The 20,099-nt window shown below is 47.0% G+C and overlaps 1 protein-coding gene across 3 annotated transcripts in view; it reads right to left on the bottom strand.

The window, feature by feature from the left end:
• The window catches only part of Mrtfb (myocardin related transcription factor B), a 161,710-nt gene that overhangs the window by 5,708 nt on the left and 135,903 nt on the right, over nt 1-20,099 (bottom strand). For all 3 annotated transcript variants that reach the window (XM_028890039.2, XM_028890041.2, XM_028890042.2), the window contains 8 exons: nt 18,721-18,858; nt 15,969-16,228; nt 12,690-12,771; nt 11,226-12,221; nt 9,288-9,431; nt 6,947-7,105; nt 6,577-6,714; nt 2,271-2,331 (listed from right to left, as the gene is read on the bottom strand). In XM_028890039.2, the coding sequence (XP_028745872.1) occupies nt 2,271-2,331; nt 6,577-6,714; nt 6,947-7,105; nt 9,288-9,431; nt 11,226-12,221; nt 12,690-12,771; nt 15,969-16,228; nt 18,721-18,858 (1,978 nt within the window). The remainder of the gene's footprint in view (nt 1-2,270; nt 2,332-6,576; nt 6,715-6,946; nt 7,106-9,287; nt 9,432-11,225; nt 12,222-12,689; nt 12,772-15,968; nt 16,229-18,720; nt 18,859-20,099) is intronic.

Here is a 20,099-nt window from a genome sequence, read left to right as displayed (position 1 = left end):
GAGGGCCAGCCACCATGGCTGCTGAGAACACCACCCTCGTCTTTTGCAACAGCAGAAAGTGCTCTTAAGTGTTGTGCTATCTTTCCAGCTCCCACCCTTTTAATTTTTGTGAGTCTGTGTGTGTGTGTGTGTGTGTGTGTGTGTGTGTGTGTGTGTGTGTGTGTGTAAGCCAAAAATTGACATCAGATGTCTTCCTCAAATCTACCTCTACCCTGCTTTTGAAGACAGGGTCTTTCATTGACCCCAGAGCTCATCTGGCCAGCAAGCCCTAAGGACCCACCATCTCCATCTCCTGAACACCAGGTTACAGGCATATGTTACTGTGTCTACTTTTCTTTTATTTGGAGACAGGGTTTCTCTGTGTAGTCCTGGCCATCCTGGAACTTGCTCTGTAGACCAGGCTGGCCTGGAAATCCGAGACCCACCTGCTTCTGCCTCCCATGTGCTGGTTAAGGGTGTGCACTATGAACTGCCTGGCTCATTTTTTTTTTTCCTTTGTGGGTTCTGGGGGAACCAAACTTAGGCTTGCATAGTACATACTGATGAGCTGTCTCCCTACCTGATCATGTGTTGATTCCTTGCCAGGTTTACTGGCAAATCAACAGACCTTCGGTTATAGATACACTAGCACTCACTTAGGTGAATTTTAACAATCTCTTTCACTGCTTTTTTGAGACAGGTTCTCATTAGGTGTAGCCCTGGCTGATCTGGCCTGGAACTCAGAGAGATCTGCCTGGGATTAATTAAATGTGCTTCACCATGTTTGATTCAATTCCACTTTTCCAAGAATACACTAGGGGAAAGACTGAATGAACTAAAGCTCAGTGTGACTGGGGGTTTTGTCTGTGCATGTGTGTGCAGAGCTCATGGAGCCAGAAGAGGAAGTTGGATTTCATGGGACTGAAGTTACAGATGTTTGTGAGCCACAATGTGGGTGCTGGGAATTAAGCTGAGTAGTCCAGAAGAGCAGCCACTGAACTACTGAACCATCTTCCGCCCCATAAAAATTATTATTAATCATTGGAAAAAATCTTATCATAACCAGATTGAGCAAAACTGAATGCCCTGATTTTTAAAATACACATTTCATTTTTAAACCCCTAAGTTTTCATAGTTTATGTTAATCATGAGTTTAACATATTTTGAAAGATCAATACAGTTCTTAGCAAAATTTATATATGTGACCCATGTGCAGATGGCAAGGGTCCTTCACTAGCCAAGTGCTCTGACCAGAACATCAGCCTTCTGGTCAGATGATGTTCCATACAGATGGAGAAATAGGAATCAGATTTCAAACTTCACAGAACACTACTTTTTTTTTTTTTTTTTTTTTGAGACAGGGTTTCTTTTGTGTAGCTTTGAAGCCTTTCCTGGATCTCGCTCTGTAGACCAGGCTGGCCTTGAACCCCCCCTCCCCCCAAGATAAGACTGCTTTCATCAGAAAACTTTAACATTCAGCCTGTGTGTGTGCATATGTGCGTGCGTGCGTGCGTGCGTGCGTGCGTGCGTGCGTGCGTGTGTGTGTGTGTGTGTGTGTGTGTGTGTGTGGCTAGGGATGAAATATGGCACCTCTCATTTGTATTGCAGTGCTCTGCCACTGGCTGCAACCATCCCTACAGCTTCTGAAACTGATTCTATGCTTATTTCTAAAGACACATGAGCCAAGGCAGACTGTTTTTTTCTGTGGTTAATGTCTGGTTTAAAGACAACATACTGTAAACTGATGACTTACTTTAATTTTTAACTACGTTTTATTATTTATGTGTGTGCATGCCACTACAGCATGTGTGAGGAAGTCAGAGAACAACCTGTGGGGTCAGTTCTCTTAACTCGGGTCATTAAGCTTGGCAGCAAGCACCTTTACCCCTGCGCTATCTCACCAGCCCTCGTGTCTCCTTACACGTAGAAGTGCTTTGAATTTCAACAGAACTGAGGGAGCACAGGCCAGGTAATCGACTGTTCTCAGCCCATGGCTAGACTGGTGTACAGGTATGCTTTGCAGTTCCACGTAGAGTTTAGAGCTGGCCCAATTCTGCTGTTTGGGAATGATCTTTTATTTTGCTAGGTAACGGCTGTGGGGATATCACGCCACTGCTTGATGTGGAACCAAAGGCCTTTCCTCTGTTATGTGTTTTAATGACCTAACTTGAACAGGTTTATAACTGTCCATTTCTCAGTTTCCAAGACAACCTCCATCTTTAGAGTAAGGTTGTCCTGGGCCAGAGGTGTGAGGTCTCTTCCCACAGGCTCATGTCCAGCTTTTGACCTACCTCCGCTCTTTATGAGGATGTCAAAGAGGTCGTCCATCTGCTGACTGTGCACGTTGGAAACCTGCAGCCAAGGAAAGCAGAGTTAGCAGCCTTCACCAGGGTAGTCTGCAGCCATGCCCTCAGGCCCTCCACTGGGCCTCTGCTCTCATCTAGCATTGGATAATCTGGAAAACAGCTGAGTTACTTGGGAAATGAAAACATTTACCCCAAATATCACAGCATGAGAGAACAACTGGGAGTCAGGTAAGAAGTCAGCTTCTTGACTTCCACATTTCCCTTACTGTCACTGAATGGTATTTTAGGAAATTTCTAATACTTTTGAAAGTATCTAATTCAATAATATAATTTTGAAATATATAATTTTTGAAAGTATATCATTCAATAAAATTGGTATGTTTAAAAATGAGCACACTATGCATGTGTTTTCAGTTTTGAAGTTTACTTGACACATAAGTTGCATTTAACATATGCGGTGGTTTAAATGAAAATGGCCCCCATAGGCTCATAGGAAGTGGTGTTATTTGAAAGGATTAGGACATGTAGCCTTCTTGGGGTAGGTGTGTCACGGGGGGGGGGGGGGGGGGCAGGCTTTGAGGTTTCAGAAGCCCAAGCCAGGCCCAGTGGCTCACTCTCTTCCTGCTGCCTGCAGATGTACAACTCTTAGTTCCTTCTCCAGGACCATAGCTGTCTATTTGCTGCCATACTTCCTGCCGTGATGACAATGGACCAAACCTCTGAACTGTAAGCCACCCCAGTTAAATGTTTTCCTTTTTAAGAGTTGCTGTGGTCATGGTGTCTCTTCACAGTAATAAAGTCCTAAGACACCATTAGATCATGGAATTTAATGTTCTGACATGTATGTGTTTATGACACCATCAACAAGATCACCATCATTTCTGTCACCTGGGAAGCTCCCTCATCTCGAGGACACCAGTGTCCTGTTTCTTTCAGAACAGATCAGTTTCCTGTCAGTGATTCAGATGTGCACTTCTTGAGGGTACAGAGGAGGCAGATTCTTTTATGCAGTGTCATTATTCTGAGGTTTATCCATGTTGTAGTATATACCTTATGATAGTTCATCCCTTTTTATTGCTGACTGGTACTCCACATATGGAAATGCCTGCTTCCCTATTCACTCACTTGTTGGCAGCATTTGGGTTCCCACTTTTGGACTATTAACGAAGTTGCTGTAGAGATCTGTGTACAAGTCTTTGTACAGCCATGCTGTTTTCTCTCAGGGAAATATCTTGGAGTAGAGTGACCGGGTCATAGTGGATGTACATTTAATGCCTTAGAAAACGGTCAAACTGGTTCCCATCAGCAGGTGGTCCGCATTACCATTCTTACTTCTTGAGGTATGTTATGGGATAAGATGTGGTTCTAATACATTTCCCTGGTGACTAGTGATCGTTGGATGTCTGCAAACACTTTAGCCATTTATCATCCTTGGTAAAACATATGTTTAAGTCTTTTGCCACCAGGAGATCTGGTAAGCTTCCTGTTTGAATGCTGCTTTTTTTCCCCAACCCTTGACTTAAAACCCATGTCTTTGAGCTTGACAGATTATGTTTTCTTTATCTGAAATCATCCGCAGCTTACATTTATTCTTTTCTTTTTCTTTTTTTTTTTTAAAGACAGGGTTTCTCTGTGTAACAGCCCTGGCTGTCCTGGAACTAGCTTTGTATACCAGCTAGCTTTGAACTCACAGATATCCTCCTGTCTCTGTCTCCTGAGTGCTGGGTTAATCCTTTAATAGGTGAGTGTGTGACCACACCTGGCTTACATTTATTCTTAAAGAATACTCTCACTTGACACAGAATCCAGGTGGCAGTCTTTCTGACCCCTCCTAAGAACTTGAAATAATGTGGTGGCATTTTTTTTTCTGGCTTCTGTTAGTTTTTAAAAATACATTTCATTTATTTTGTGAGTGTGCACATATATGTTGTTGCATGTGTGCTATTGTACATGGGTGCAGGAGTTTTCTCTCCTTCCATCACGCAGGTCGAGGCTGGAACTCCGTCTGTCTGACTCTGTTGGCAAGCCCGCTGAGCCACCTTGCCAGTCTCCTTCCATCAGTTTTGATGAAAAGGTGACATTAGTCAAGTCACTTGCCCCTTATGTGACGCACTGCTTTTCTGCCCAGTAATCTTTTACCTTTACTTTGGATGGGACTGTGACGTAACGTGGAATGCTGTGATGTAACAGGATTCTACTTAATTAGGTCGGTGTCTGTTGAACATTTCAGAGATGTGAAAACACTAGTTGTTATTTCTTCAAGTACTCAGCCACCCCCATGTCTTGTTTTTCTTTCTAGGGCTTCCATGTGAGTTACACTGTGAAACCCAAGGCTCTGAGGCTCTAGTCATGGGTTTTGTTTTGAATTAAAGGTGAAGTGACATGAAGCAATTGTACTTATTTATAGGCCACTTGTGTTTACAATATGGGCGAGCTCAGGATGACTCAGGCTTGTGCACTGTTCAGTTTGGTTCCCTTCACCTCATCAGCTCACTTCCTTTCCTTCCCCTCTGTTAAATTCAACTAGGATTTTCTTTGAGTACTGTATTTTTAGTCCTAGAATTTCCATTTAGTCTTTTAAAAGACTTCCTGTATCTGTTTTCATTTACAAAGGGTGAAAACACAGGGTGAGTCCATACTTCAGCCTGTGTTCAACTCTCTAGTGGTTTTTCCTTTGAGCACAGGCGACATCTTCTTGATTGTCGAGGAAGGATGCTATCTGTATCGTTTTCTCACATGAGTGGATCTCTTTTTAGCAAGCAGCTAGTTTTGGTGAACTTCAGCTTTGAAATGCTCCTGGTAGACATTACCATCTCAGTTTGTCTTCTGTCTGCAGCAAGGCTGCTCTGAGTTTACTCCAAGTCTCTGTGGCTTGAAGGTTAGCGGAGCTGTGGACACAGAATTGAGGACTTTCTTCTCTTGAATTTTCTCTTCAGTAGCTCACAGCTAGGTCCTGTAGTTTGAAGGCCATAGTGATGCACTTTTTACCAGCAACCCTGACCATCAGCCAGACCCCACAGCAAATGGAGCAGCGAGAGAACTCATGCCGCCTAGGTTCCCTCCGCCGAGCGTGCTGAGTCTCTGCCTTAGGTTTGTGTTTGCCATTACTGTGGGAAGCTGGAACCAGCAGGGCCCTGCTCAGCCCTGGTGGAGTTGAAGTCTGTGTAGCCTCAAGATTCCCAGTGGGACCGAGAGGCTGATACACACCTGGCGCTCGCAGCCTGGAGCTGAACCTAGTGACATGGGAACCTGAGTCCCCACTGGCTTCTTCTGTTGGTCTGTGTCAGGTGGGCAACGCCAGGGAGCCTGCACATGAGAACTGTGCTTGGTGGGTGATGGCTGCCTTCTCACTGTCATTAAAATCACTTGGCAGTTCATTTCTGCTTCCGGAGAAGAGATGCTACTTCAAAATGGACTGTGGGAGGGGCAGGCCAAATCCCATTTGTTTATTAGACTCTTACAGCAATGTCTAAACTTTTTTTTTTTTTTTTTTTTTTTTTTAAATCTGGCTTTTTCCTCACAGCTGAGGTCTCTGCTGATTCTGGAATGTTTTACAACTAGGAACACTGTCTTTCCTCTGCATCCTGTGGTCACTGAGCATCTCTTCACAGGCACTGCCCACGTGCAGACAGTCCTGATGCTTGCATCCTAGGTAAGGGAGCTCACTTGTCTGAAAGTGCGGCCTTGCCTCTTCATGCCTTAGACAGCAAGGGCAGCAACATACCATGTGTCCCTGACAAGTATTCCACAGAATACAGCCATGGGGCTGCACACGGATGCTCATTTTCTTGCTAGCTGCTGTGAATGAATTCTTACTAGAAGATCCACTGTGACCTGTTGTCAGGTCCATCCCTCAGGTCCTCTGGGAGGCTGGGCTCCTTTCTCAAAAGTAAGTGTTCAGCTCTGAAAGGGAGCTTTGGGAAGGCAGGGGTTTGGATGTGTTTACATTAATCAAAAACACGTGCTGTGGTCACTGGGCGTCCTCCACAGGCTAGGTGCATTTTATTATGGAGAGCCCCCACTCTGCTCATTGGGGGCACAGCTGCCACTACTCCCACGTTAGAGGGGACCCAGGAGGGCCCCAAGGAAACATAAACACCTTGCCTGAGGCCACACTGAACTGCTGATCCAAAAAGTTACTGTAGGCAAGCGGGTTGGGAGTCTTCACACGCCAATTAAAAACAACCCGCCAAAATACAAAGCTCCCAGCTGGAATCTCTTGCTCTAACTGAGGCAAGTTCTTGAGAGGATGACATGAAATGTGACTGGGACTGACTGTGACCACACTCACCTCTGCAAGGGCTGGCTGGGCGCTGCGTGTCTGCTTGATAGCCTCCTCATATCGAGGTGGGTCTTTCGTCTTGGTGACCGGGGTCCCAAACAGAGAGTGCTGGACGACGAACGGCTGCGGTGAGGAGGGTGGGCTCGGCTGCGTCACACAAGGGAGAAGCACCGTTAGCTCTGGGCCACCGCCCGCCTGCAGGGCTTGGTCACCGCACAGGCAGGTGTCCTAAGCCCGGGCAGCTGGCAGGTGGCGGCTGTCTGCACTGTCAGTCCTGGGTTCACTCCCTCAACTCCAACACTGAGTCACCACACACTCCAGGTGCCAGGACGGCTGTGTGGCCAGTGAGCACCGTAGATGCTACTTCCCTAGAGCTTACCTTGCTGGCTGGGCTAGGGCCGTTTTGCAGGGGTGCAAGTGGGGTGCTTCTAGACTGAAGAGCAGGGTTGGAGCCTTTACTGACAAAGGGCTGCTGGGTCGTTGGACCAGGCGGCCCCTGATACTGAAGAACTGTGTTTGCTGCAGAGTTTGTGAAGACCTGTGACAATGAAGGAAAGCAAACCGTGTTTTAGAGCAGAGGCCAACAAACTTTGAAGGTTCATGAGCCACAGGGTCTCTGCTGGGAGCACGAAGGCAGCTTTGAGCAGTGGGAGGCAGGCAGCTGACAGGACTGGATCTGCAGACACAGGTGGAGGGGTCCTCTGCTGAGCAACTTGTTCTTATGCTGTGTAGCCAGCATTTTATGGGAGAGGGCTCAGGCCGTTTTCCTTGCTCACTGGGGTGACCTGGTCCCCTTCCAGGACATAGGCTAAGTTAACAGCAGCCATTTTACCTCTTCTGTGCTCACACCCAAATATGCCAACTCTCTGGACACCTCAGTATGTTTCCATTGCTCTCCCTCCCATCACTGCTCCAGCTCAGAGGATGGTGGTCCACGGGGCTGCATTCAGTACCGTCCTCTGTTCTGTTCTTGGAACCACCTGCAGACCTTTCTCTCTGCATTTCCTAGTTCTTTAGTGAGTTAGCAAATCCTGGACCTCTTTGGCGGCCTCTCCCAGAGTGCTTCTCAACCCCCCCACTGACATGCCTGTCACATGGGCAGCATGCTCCTCCTGTCTGAAGTCTCACCCCTTCTAAAGAACTGTGTTCTGTGTCAGAAGGCCAAAGGGAAACTAGTTTTCATGAAACTCTGGAGTTTCCTACGGCTCCATGAAGAGCCGTAGTGGCTTATTCAGTACTGTGTCTTACAGGGCTTGGTTTCATCACCAAAATGATTAATGAACTTTACACCACTAATAATATCCTTAAAGAAGGTGGCTTCTCCCTTATGTCACCATGAGCAGATATGTGTCTTTCTTTTTGTTACATTTATTTATTTTTTATTTTATGTGCATGGGTATTTTGCCTGCATGTATATGTACCATGCACATACCTGGTCATGAAGGTAAGAAGTGGGTGTCAGTTCCCCTTGGCCTAGAGTTACAGACAGCTGTGACTTGCCATGTGGACGCTGGGAATTGAATCTGTCAGTGCTCTTAATTGCTGAGCTATCTCTCTAGCTCCAACATGTACACTTCTTACCATGAGAATACATGAGTGCACATCCCTCTCTTCACATGCACCTACTGCTGTAGTCTCCTTCCATGTGGCAGACGTCACTTTAGGGAGGTACTGACTCCTGACTCCAGGATTCTGAGATGAGTGAGAAATCCTTCTCCTTACTGTCTCTATCACTGTACACTCTCTTCCTAGGCTAAGGGAGCTGAGCCTCCTTTAAGCTTACTACATTAAAATCAGTATTTTCTGGTTTATCGATGTGGTCATGTCTGACTCTGCTTCCTTTTTCCTTGTGTCAGTGTTGCTGTTGATAAGATAGATGGGCCTCTGTTTCCCTCAAGTTGGCTCGGCACACACAGTTCAGGATACCTGAGGCTTACACACTGGGATGCCTAATAACCTGTTCAAGACCAAAGCTCTGAGCTCAGATCCAGGACAAAAAACATCTGTTTTGAGTCCTCGAGGTTAGATCCTTTCCTCCCTTCTTTTTCTGAGAAGTGTCAGCTCTGCAGCCCAGGCTGGCCTCACTGGCGACTCTGCAGTGATGGGGTCACAGGTGTGGCCCTGCACTGGCCCTCGCAGCTCTTCCTCCATGACAGAGCAGTGACTCTCAGATACAATATGAAGTTCTCATGTAAGAGAGAAATGCCACAAGTATCTTCTTTATCTTCAACTATCTTTTCCATGGATCAGCACATTTAATTAGAAAAGAAGTATATCTTGAAATTCAGCAAGTCTATTATACCAGAATTCTTTGTTTTTGGTTTTTCCAGACAGGATTTCTCTGTGCTGTTTTGGTGCCTGTCCTGGATCTCTCTCTGTAGACCAGGCTGGTCTCGAACTCACAGAGATCCGCCTGGCTCTGCCTCCTGAGTGCTGGGATTAAAAGTGTGTATCACTACCGCCCAGCTGTACACCAACCAGAATTCTGAAAACATGCTCTGGAAACTTACTTGGAAAGGACTGTTCTATTCAACCACCTTTCATACTAAAGCTTTCCCCGAATCCTAAACAGTATCTGTGTCCAAACAGCTTTGAGCTAGGGTCTGTTCTACGGCTGAGCATCACCGGGGCTTCCCAACGAACAGGCTTAGATGACGCTCACTGCCAGGGGAGAGGTGACAGAAAAGAGAAGCAGCAGTCTGCCCTTGAAAGCATCGTACCTTTCTGACTGGTTGAGGCTGGCCCAGCACATGCTGCGGGAAGGCCTCCTGCTTCTGAGGCAGTGTTGGGGCCAAGGCTGCCGCTGGAACCTGTGTGGCAGCAGCTACCTGAGGCTGAGCCTGGGCTCCTCCTGGTACTGGGGTCTAGGAAGAAGACAAAAATTAATCTTAGTGCCAAGAAGCTCATTTGGGACTCAGTTTATAACACAGTGCAGCTGTTTGCTTGGGAGTCACAGCTACAATGAAACGACACAAGATGGTTACAGTCAAATACTTGGGGTCATCTCATCTTTCATAATTACTTTCTCAATTTATTTTTCACCCCGAGACAGGGTTTCCTCAGTGAAGACCTGGTTATCCTGGAACTCTGTAGACCAGGCTGGCCTCAAACTCAGAGATCTGCCTGCCTCTGTCTCCCGAGTGCTGGGATTAAAGGCATGAGCCACCACTGCCCAGCTAATCATTTTCAAAATTTTTTTCTGATAGAAATATAAAAAAACTATCATTAATTGGGTGCCGTGTGACACTGTGCTGTACACACATGTTGTGTCCTGAAACATTTTCTCCTTCTTTCTGGAGCTGGGGACTGGGGGTTCAAAACTGTCTAGCTTTCTGAGAAACACAGTACTGTAGGTACAGTTACCCGCCTGAACAACACTCCTGAACTTCTATCAACCTTTCCCGAGTGAGTTCAACAAGCCTATACCAATGACAAATACCAGATCAGACCACTGTTCCTTTTCCACTTGAAAAGTTTTAAAGGCAGAAAACTGAAACAAGGCAGCTCTACACACAATAGTCAGGTCTGTAGCACATTCAAGAGCACTGAGAAAACTGTGATACCCAACAGCCCACAATTCTGCTTTAAGCTGCAGCATCCACAGTCTGTTAACAGCCAGAGATGTTGGGCACACAGCTGTACAGAGGCCCAGCAGAAAACAGGTTCTCTTCTTCTATCAACTCTAACCAAGTGTTTAGATCAATCTCTTCCCTAAGGTACGTTATAGAATAGACTTCCGACTCAAAAGCATTCTACAAACAAAGCAGGGCGTTAGAGTGCTTTGCACTTGCCAAGGTTGTCTGGGCTCTGCCTCTAGAACTCAGGGGTGAACTTACCTCTGCCTGCTGTCACAGGTATTGGGCAAATTAAAGAAGCTCAGTGGCCACATGTGTGTAACATCCCTAAGAAGTGCTACACTGAGCAAGAAAGCAAGAAGCCAACAAGAAGGTCCCTGTGGTCAGGACAGCCCCACGCTTCCCTCATGAGCCGTTCTCAAATGAATGGCACCTCCCAGGAATAGGCACATGGCACCTCTCCCCCTTGGTCAGAAGACATGGGTATATGTGTCAGGTCTGTCCTCAGGCTCCTTATCTAGAAATGGGCTGTCACTTAGAACCAGGGCATGGGGTGAAGTACTAAAGGCACATAGCCTATGCTAATGCCATTAATCTTTTTTTAAAAGATGTATTTTTTTTTTTTTTTTTTTTTTGGTTTTTCGAGACAGGGTTTCTCTGTGTAGCTTTGCGCCTTTCCTGGAACTCACTTGGTAGCCCAGGCTGGCCTCGAACTCACAGAGATCCGCCTGCCTCTACCTCCCGAGTGCTGGGATTAAAGGCGTGCGCCGTCGCCGCCCGGCTAAAAGATGTATTTTTTATGGGTATGTTTGTGTGCCTTTGTGTGTTTATGTGCATGTGTGCAGGTGCCCAAGGAAATCAGAGGGTACAGGATCCCCTAGAGTTACAGACAGTTGTGACCTGACTGATGTGGGTGTTGGGAAACCAAACCTGGGTCCTGTTTGAGAGCAGCATGTGCTCTGAACTATACTGAGCAGCTCTCCAGCCCTGCACGTGTGTCAAGAGAACAGGAGGCCACCACAACCACAGTGGCCACGCAACAGCTCAGGCTGCTGCAGAGGGACACTGTGAGACACATCGTACCTGGAGCTGGAGGCCGCTGACTGGAAGTTGCACTGGAGTGACACTTGAGCCCTGGATGGACACTGGCAACAGCAGCTGAGTGGTCTGCGTGGTCAGTAAGGCCTGGGGCTGCGCAACAAGGGCAGGCGGCTGTCCCTGGGAACTCACGTAGAACTGCGAGACAACACTCTGCTGCTCTGCTTGGGCTATGGGGACCTCCTGCTTGATGACCACAGCCTTTTTGGCAATAAGGGTCTGGCTACCTGTGGAGATGGGCTGCTGTGGGCTGGAGCAGTCGGGAAGTGAGGCCTCATCCTTGATGGAGGACCCAACACTGGCGTGTGTTTGATCTGATGTACCGAGGGGCTGCGCAGGGCCACTGGGCTGAGGGTCTGGGGGCCGCTGTGCTCGTTTCTCCACCTCGAGCTGCATCTTGAGGACCTCTACCAGCTTCTGCTCTTGCTCCAGCTTCCTCTTCAGCTCTTCAATCTGCTTCTCCTTCTCCTGAAGCTTTCGGTCCTTTTCAGCAGCGTCCAGTTCTAGGGCTGACAGGGTGCTGCTGGTGGGGCTCAGGCTGTCCTCATGGCCTGCCACCCTCAGGGGGGAGGCACACAGGAACTGGGAAGGGGACATCATGCTCATGATCTCAGTGAAGGTGTCTGTCATGTTTGTGTCATCGGTACTGAGACTGGACTGCTCAGAGGGCGACGGCGAGATGGGCAGAGGGGAATGGGCACTTTCCACGTGGGTCACGCTGCTGCTTCCAGCAGGCGGCAAGTCTGCCTTGAAAGTGGACACAGAGCTAGTCACAGCGTTATGCAGTGTTGTGACGGGTAGTGCCACTGTCACCTCTGGGCTACTGGTGACAATAGCTGCTGAGGACACTGCCACAATACTGCCAGCAGCAAGGCCACTACTGGTCACTTCCTGGTAGGGTTTCAGGCGTTCAATGAGGTCTGGTTTAGTTCCCGACACTGGCAGACCCCTCAGTTTGAGTTCTGTCTTCAGCTCTGACACCTGGAGGCAAAAGCAGATGAGGTGTTTGGTTTCCTGAGTCTCGGGGCATAAACAGCAGAACTCCCTCCCTTGCCCACAGAGGGATGGGCCCCCACTCCAGCAGATGTCTGAACCTGACATATAAACTTGGACTTTCTCCATCTGTACTCACATCTGTGTTCACCATCATGAACTCAAATCTACCGAGGAGGCACAGAAGCCTGTGAGCAGTGCCTGGAAAGAGCTGGTCCTCTAAGAACTGCGACACAGAAGCGCTCTCTGCTCACGGTGCTCAGATAAGTCACATGTCAGTAAATGAGAATTGTCAGCTATTTGAAAGATAAAACCTAACAGAAATAAAAAGAAAACACTCCTCTAAAGGGAACTACTGTTGTTCACTTATGGAAAACTATGCACAGGACAGGCAACCCTAGCCGTCTGCTCATGTGTCAGGTACTGAAGGGAATAAGCTGGAGGTGGGATTGTTACCTTTAAATCGTCCAGGCTGGAAGGCAGAGGCCCTGGCCTCCTGGCTGGTGCAGTCGGGCTATTGCTGCTGTTCTTGTCATTTCTTCAACAGAAAAAGAAATGAGAGTTCACAACAAGCTGCTTCTAGGTCAGCTCTATGAACAATTTATCTGCTTCCAGGGAGACTCAATTACGGACACACACTGGAAGACTCAGTATCGTGGAAACAGCAAATGCATTCCATCCCAGTCAAACCCCTAGAGGCACTGCCTGTCTGTGTGGAGGAAATTTAGAAGGTGGCTCTAAGCTTGATGTCGAGAAGGCAAAGGCCGGGGCGCCCTAAAGGAAAGCTCGAAGGGCCACATGCTAACTGTGGCCCACGCTGCACACTGGCAGCTAACACATTTACATCTCTGCCTTTCGACACTTGCCTGGTGTGGGTTGAGTTAAAATGCCTACCTAGTCTTGAAAATGAAGGTTTTTGAGGTTTGGGCAAAATGCTGAGTGTTTTATGTATCATTAGCTTCTTCTCACACAGAACTTAAAGTCTTACCTCAGAGTAGTACAAACTCAATTGGTGCTTTGGGTTTTATTGTCATTCAATATTGTCCCCACAAGGAGCATTCTTGGACATTTTTCTCTATCAACCTCTCCATGAAGTTTGAATAACTGCTATACTGTGCTTTATTATCTGACGTCCCCACCCCACCCCACCTTTATTCTATTTAGTGACATTGTCCCCTGGAGAATATACAGTGAAGTATTACTCATGGGGCTAGGGAGATGGCTCAGTTGGTGGAGTTATGCAAGGTTGAGGATCTGTGTTCAGATCCTCAGCATCTCCATGAAGAGCTGGGCACAGAGGTGTGTGTCTAACCTGAGCACTGGGGAGGTGGGGACAGAAGGGTCCCTGGGGCTTGCTGCCTTACGAGTGAGTTCTGGGCTTGATGAGAGGACCTACCTGATACTGACTTCTGACCTGCACATGTGTGTACACAGAAACACAAATGTAACCCTGTCTGCTACCTCTGTGGCCAGGATTCCATATCTGTGCCTATGACTCACTGTTTAACTTATTTCTGTTGTTTTAAAAGCTGAATTTTCTTTTCACCTAAATCACAGATGAGACCTGAGGTTCTGAGCCCTGCAGTGGGCTCCTGACACCTTTCCTAACTTCTGCTGGTATGAGACCACTCGGGGCTTATGTGAAGCCCAGGCCTGCTCTGTAGTAACAAGGAGGCACAGGGATGGGTACAGACGTCTGAACCTGACATATAAACTTGGACTTTCCCACAGCAGACCTTCAGATCTTCTGTCTTTTTGTTTTTGTTGAGACAGTCTTGCGATGTGGCCTGAGCTAGACCTGAACCTCCAGCCTTACCTCCCCTCATGCTGGGATTATGGCAGTGCCTGACCACACCTGGCCTCAGTTCTCTTTGCTCTGTCACAGATCTCTGGTAAAGATTAGTAGTGTGCTGGAAAACAAAATCCTCATTTTTCAGATCTGGGAACTGGCCAGAACTTGAGTTCAGTTGTCCTGTGGTTATAAATGACACAGGACACTAGATGGCTCATTCCTCTTCCTGGGGAGGTTAGTTATGGCAGTTGGGGTTCTCGTGGAGGGGAGGCAAACTGAAGCCTCAAGGAAGGAAGGGTTGTGGAGTCTCGAGTCCTATGCCCTAGCTGTCCTCTTTCCAGGCAGAGGTTAGCTGAAGAGTGGGCTCAGCATTAGGAGCCCTTGTTGCTCTTGTAGAGGACCTGGGTTCCATTCCAAGCACCAATATGGCAGTTCACAACTGTCTTGTCACTCCAGTCCCAGGGGATCTGATGCCCTCTCCAGCACCAGGCATGCACATGGCACACATATATACATGCAGGCAAAACATTGAAACACATAAAATAATAAATCTTGAAAACTGTTTCAAGTTTATGTACATGGATGTTCTGACTGCAAGCATGTCCGCTTCACTTTGAAAAGGGTAATTCACAGGTAGATATCACAGGAAAAAACATTCTGTGGATTTCCTACTGGGATGGAGTCAAAAGACCAAGCCTACTAGACGGCAGCAGGGCTGATGGTGGTGTGAGCAGCTAGGAACCATGGGCACCACTGCTGTCACTACTGGTGCCTGAGCAGCTGGAGGTGTAGGACATCTGCCCAGGTCTTAGACAAAGCTACAACATGGTGACAGCTGCTTGGGTCCTGTCCCAACTCTGACTCCTTTCCACCAAAACAGCTCACTTGGGCTTGCTTGCTTTTAAATAATAACACGTTACAGAATTACTTCTTCATCTCCATGCTCTGTTTTAGACATGTGCTCCACAAGATGGTCTAAATTACCAATGAATTTAATCTTCATCATGATATTTTTATCTTAAGAGAAGGAAATTGATAATCATTCTCCTATGATACTGAACAGCTTGCACTCAGAGTATTTTCTCAATGACAAGCTTCTCTGTCCCTTCCCTGTCTCTAGAGCTGGATAAGTGGGAAGGAGAGGATAGGACCTTTGCATCTTTGAGTTTCAGAAAAAGCATGTTGGGATAAATATCTAAAACATTCTTCAACCAGTGAGTTGAGGGTACAAACTTGGGCCTAACAATAGGTGGAAAGCTGTGGCAACCCCATCCTTCTCCACTCGTGGGCACGGAGAACTTCTCTATGAGTCACCACCTGCCACGTCTTTCAGGACCTCATCACTGCCCCTTTGCCCCTGAACATTTCCAGAATCTCCTTTATTATCAGTATCCAACTTGTTTTTAATGATTCAGTCCTACCAGGTTACCACTGTCTAAACATTGCACTGTCTGCCACATGGAACGGTCTCTTGCAGCACGATTCTACCTCCTTCCTTGGACCTTTCTTAGGAATCACTCATGGTCCCCCATCAGGCAACTTTGCTCACCACCAATGCATGTCCTTCCTCTACCAGAGTTTAACTCTTTCTCTGTTTGGAAGAGCCTTCTAGAGCCTTCTTCCCTGTGGAACTTTCCACCCATGCTTCTTCACATGTGTGGGTGTGCATCCCACGCTTTTCTCAAGCACTTGGTACTGACAGGTCCAGTGGGCACATCTTCCCTGAAGAGCTGTGAAGAGCTCAGAGTCTACTGGAGGACAAATGCCTGACTAGAAGGCAGGCCACTTTGGGACGGCAGACACTGTGTGGTGAGCTTGGACAGCAGCCAAGTGAGGGTGGTCCCTGAGCAGAGTGCTGGGCCACATTCAACCTTCTGTAACTTGGGATCCTCCCAAAGCCAGGGTATAAGCCATGGCGGGACACACCCCGAGTGCAGGCTTACTTGATGGGTGCGGGCAGGATGGTCTGGTAGTTGTAGTGTTGCTGCTGCTGCTGTTGCTGCTGGCTCAGGATCTGCAGCTGTAGGAAGAGCTGTTGCTGCTGGAGCAGGCGGGCGTAGTTGGAGTCCATCTGTGGCTCACTTTTTTCCCCTTTCTGGTTTGGTGGAATGTACTGGTGGTACTTCAACTTCTTCACTCGGGGTTTCGGATCTTTGCATTTTTTGCTACGGTGTTTGTCATTTGTATTCTTGGGATGGCTTTGCTATTTTTTGAGGAAATAAAAAAATAAAAGGGAGAACATTCTAAGAGATGTATGGCTATGTAAAAATAAATAAACAAACAAACAAACAAATAAATCCTTCTAATGAGAATAAGACAGATTATATAAGCAGCATTAAGGAAAATAACAGAATTCAAAATGCCAGGTAATATAAATTTAAAAAAAAACTGAAAATGTTCAATTTTATTTTTAAAATGGGGTAAGACCATACATCTCTCCTATCTTATGACTGGCAGGCAACTTTTTCTTGAGTTGTTCATTTCAGTTTCAAAATCTACAGACCAATCTCACCTTTCTAGGTGAAGAACAAAGCAAGTTTGTTTGTTTTGTCCTGTTTCAGTTTGTTTGCTCTTATTTTATTATTATTCTTTAAATGCCTGTTTGTTTTCTAATGAGAGACAGAATTGGTGCCGGATACTAATGGGAGGGAGGTGAGGAGAATCTTAGAGGAGCTGGGGAAGGGCAAACTGTGATCAGAATATATTGTACAGAAAGCATCTGTTTCCAATAAAAAGAAGAAAAACGTTACAAAACAAAAAGCAAAATGAAACCAAACAGTGGATGGAGAGATGGCTTGGCTGTTTGGAGAACTGGCAGAGGACCTGCTGGTTCCCAACATCCACATGGTGACTTACAACCATCAGTAACTCCAGTTTCCAGGGGATCTTTTGATCTCTTTGGACACAAGCCACTCACATGGTGCACATACATACATGCAGGCAAAATACTCATATAAATAAAAATAAAATACATCTAAAACCAAATAATAATGAAAAAAACCAGACAAAACAGGACATCAATCCTAAGTTGCTTTAGTGACAGACAACTGAATAGATCTTGTGACTAAGCTACATACAACATCTTGAGAAAATGACAAGTCCTCCCCACACCAAAAGAGTGTAGACCAGATAACAACTCTCGGGCACATAACTTCCTCTGGGAATGCATGCCAGTGTAGAGCAGATCATGGAGAGCCCCATGCACGTTCACGGGAAATGTGCCTTCCTCTCCTGTGCTACAGACGGCTCCGGCTCTTCCTGTCGTAGAGGACTGGCTCGGCACACGGCCTTTACACGAGTGGTACAAACCGCTCGTGAAACCGGCTGCTCTGACTGACTCACAAGAGCTCCACGTGCACGTTTTCCTAACTCTGCGCTTGTGACGTCACACAGGCTACCTGAAGCTGGTGGCTGAGGTGGGAGCATGCACCCCATGGAAACTGGCAAGGCTGTAATCTGTCAGTCAGTCTGTTGAGCTGTTACACACCACTCAACAGTCCAGTTAGCTGGTCAGCTAGTGTCAGCACGCACAAGGAAGAATCTGTACAATGTGGATGCTGCTGGAGTCTTGTGCCTCTTCCTTTCCACAGGAGCCCTCGGTGCGCCCCTCCCTCTGCCTTTTCTGGGACTGCACAATCCTTGTTGATGCTTCTTCCCCTAGAGCCAAAACCCTCCCTAAGAGAAGCTAGTAGGGAAGCAGAGTGGGAGAAAGGCAACAGGACAGGCTGGCATGCTGGCCCTCTGTGCTATTGAGGGATGCGGGGTGGACACTGGTGGGGTGGATGTAGACGAGATACCGCACAATGCGTTAAGAGGTGACTGTTGACATTCTTGCTTCCGGTGCTGAGCCGGGGAAAGGTGTTCCGAAGTTAGAGTCCCACTGCCTCAGAAGCCTTGGCTGGGAGAGAAGAGTGTGCTCATTTGAAAGGCAGCTTTGCCTTAGAACTGAGTGCTGCATGACCTTCAGGGCAGACACAGGCTGGAGCAGAACCTGGAGACGGGGCCTTTGTAACCATGCCACTCCTCATCTGAGGGCCAGCCTCCTCTGCACGGTGACAAGAGGTTAGTGAGCACTAATGTCCTCTTTAGTTCAAAAGGTTTGAGACGTGAACTCTGCCAGGTTTAGGAAAAGCCACAAATGAGATGGTTAGACTATTCCTTATTGTTATTTTCCCCCATCATCTTATTTAGAAATTATAAATAGGATTTTAAGAACTTTAAAAATATACTGCATATTTAAGTATTTTTCTCCTTCCTTGGGACTTATTCTAACTGAATTATTTCAACCAAGTGCACTTTGGGGAACAGTGCCAGGAACCGGAGGCGTATCTGAGATCCTGCCAAGCTGCTTTGGACGAAATGACTCAACCAAAAGGCCTCTCCAGAGCCTCTGACTAGCACATCCTCTCTCTTGTCTGGGTACCATAGAGCTTCACCTTGCACACAGAATCCAAAGCGGGCTGTCATCAAAGACGTCCCTGGGATGCTACGCAGCCAGCACTTCATACAGCCAAGATCTCTGTCATCTGTTACTGGGGGACAGGTCATGTGCTGACCCAGTCCAGCAAGCATTAGTTTCGTTTTCAAGGTTGTGGGACCTCCAGACACATGCCTCTCTGTCTTGTGTCCACAGGCTTGATGCTGAGGCACCAGTCACCGAGTGGAGCACTGCAGTGCTGTGCTCTGGGCACCTACCTTCACCAGCGTTGGGCCCGGCTTCGCTGAGGACACAGTGTTCGTGGGGAGGATGGGAGCTGTAGACCTCGTGGGAGGCTGGTCCGCAGTTAGAGGGGTTTTCAAGAATTCAGGAACTGCTGGGGACACTGAGCTAAACTGGTGGGAAAGGCAGAAAGAGACAAGGTCATGAGGTCAGTGGCTTTAAGAGGAATGGAACTGCAAGGGAATAACCTCATTTTACAAATGGCATCCTTACTGATTATCTGATACAAAGTGGTTGGCCCCAAACCATATTCATATAAAAGACTCAGCATGTCGTAATTATGTATTTGTGCACACATACATACACATATACATATCTGTAATAAAAGTAAAGAAAAAGAGTCTATCAATTTGAGAGTGGGCGGCTCATGGGAGGGGTTTGGAAGGAGGAGACCTGGGAGAAGCTAGAAGGAAGAAAGGGATTGGTAAGTAATGTAATTCTATTTTAATTAAAAATGTATAAAGAGCCAGGAGGTGGTGGTGCACATCTTTAATCCCAGTACTCGGCTGAGCGGGTGGATCAAGGCCAGCCTGGTCTACAGAGTGAGATCCAGGACAGGCACCAAAACTACACAGAGAAACCCTGTCTCGAAAAACAAAAAAACAAACAATAAAGTATAAAGAACTTAAAAATATAAAAAAAAAGTCTAAAAATGAAACAAAGAAAAACATACTATTGTGCCTGAGATTCAGAGGGAATTAATTACAGACTTATCTCCATGAAGCAGGTTATTTAGCCTTTACCTCAGCTGAAGCTAAGTAAGGTTGAACTGATATAGAGTTGTGTGTGTTGTCCTGACTCCCCAGAAATACGGTTAGAGCCATCCTTATTTTTGTCAAAAACAAAATGACAACAACAACAACAACAACAACAACAACACAACTCATGAAAGCACTCAGAACAGTACATGGCATTTCTAAACCTTTCTTGACAGACAGGTCATACTAACCCTGGCCCATTCACATGTAGGGTTTGGCCTTCCAGAACATAGGCCTGCACCATGCCTGCCCCCTTCTGCTGTTGGTGGCACCTCCCAGGAGGCTCATGCCATCCCCAGGGGCCTTCATTGTGCTGCACACCTCACACTTCTGTCTCCAAACCGATGCTAACTGACCACATCCCCTCGTGTCTTTTAAAAGAGAAGGGGAAGAATGTGTTCCCAGGAGACTGTCTCCTTGCATACCTGAGCTTCTTACAGGGGCTTTTGCCCTTCCAGAGCTAGAGAGCACCAGCATGGAGCTGGAATGGGGGCAGAAACAGCTACAGTAGATTTTACTGCTCCTTGCTAGTAATCCACTCCAAGTATGTGACATGTCCATCACCAGAGGGAATGCTGTGTTCTTACTTCCGCTTC

The sequence above is a fragment of the Peromyscus leucopus genome, chromosome 8b (genome assembly GCF_004664715.2).
Source record: "Peromyscus leucopus breed LL Stock chromosome 8b, UCI_PerLeu_2.1, whole genome shotgun sequence".
NCBI lineage: Eukaryota > Metazoa > Chordata > Mammalia > Rodentia > Cricetidae > Peromyscus > Peromyscus leucopus.
The sequence above is the reverse complement of the archived record's forward strand: the minus strand, read 5'-3'. Positions and strand labels throughout refer to the sequence as shown.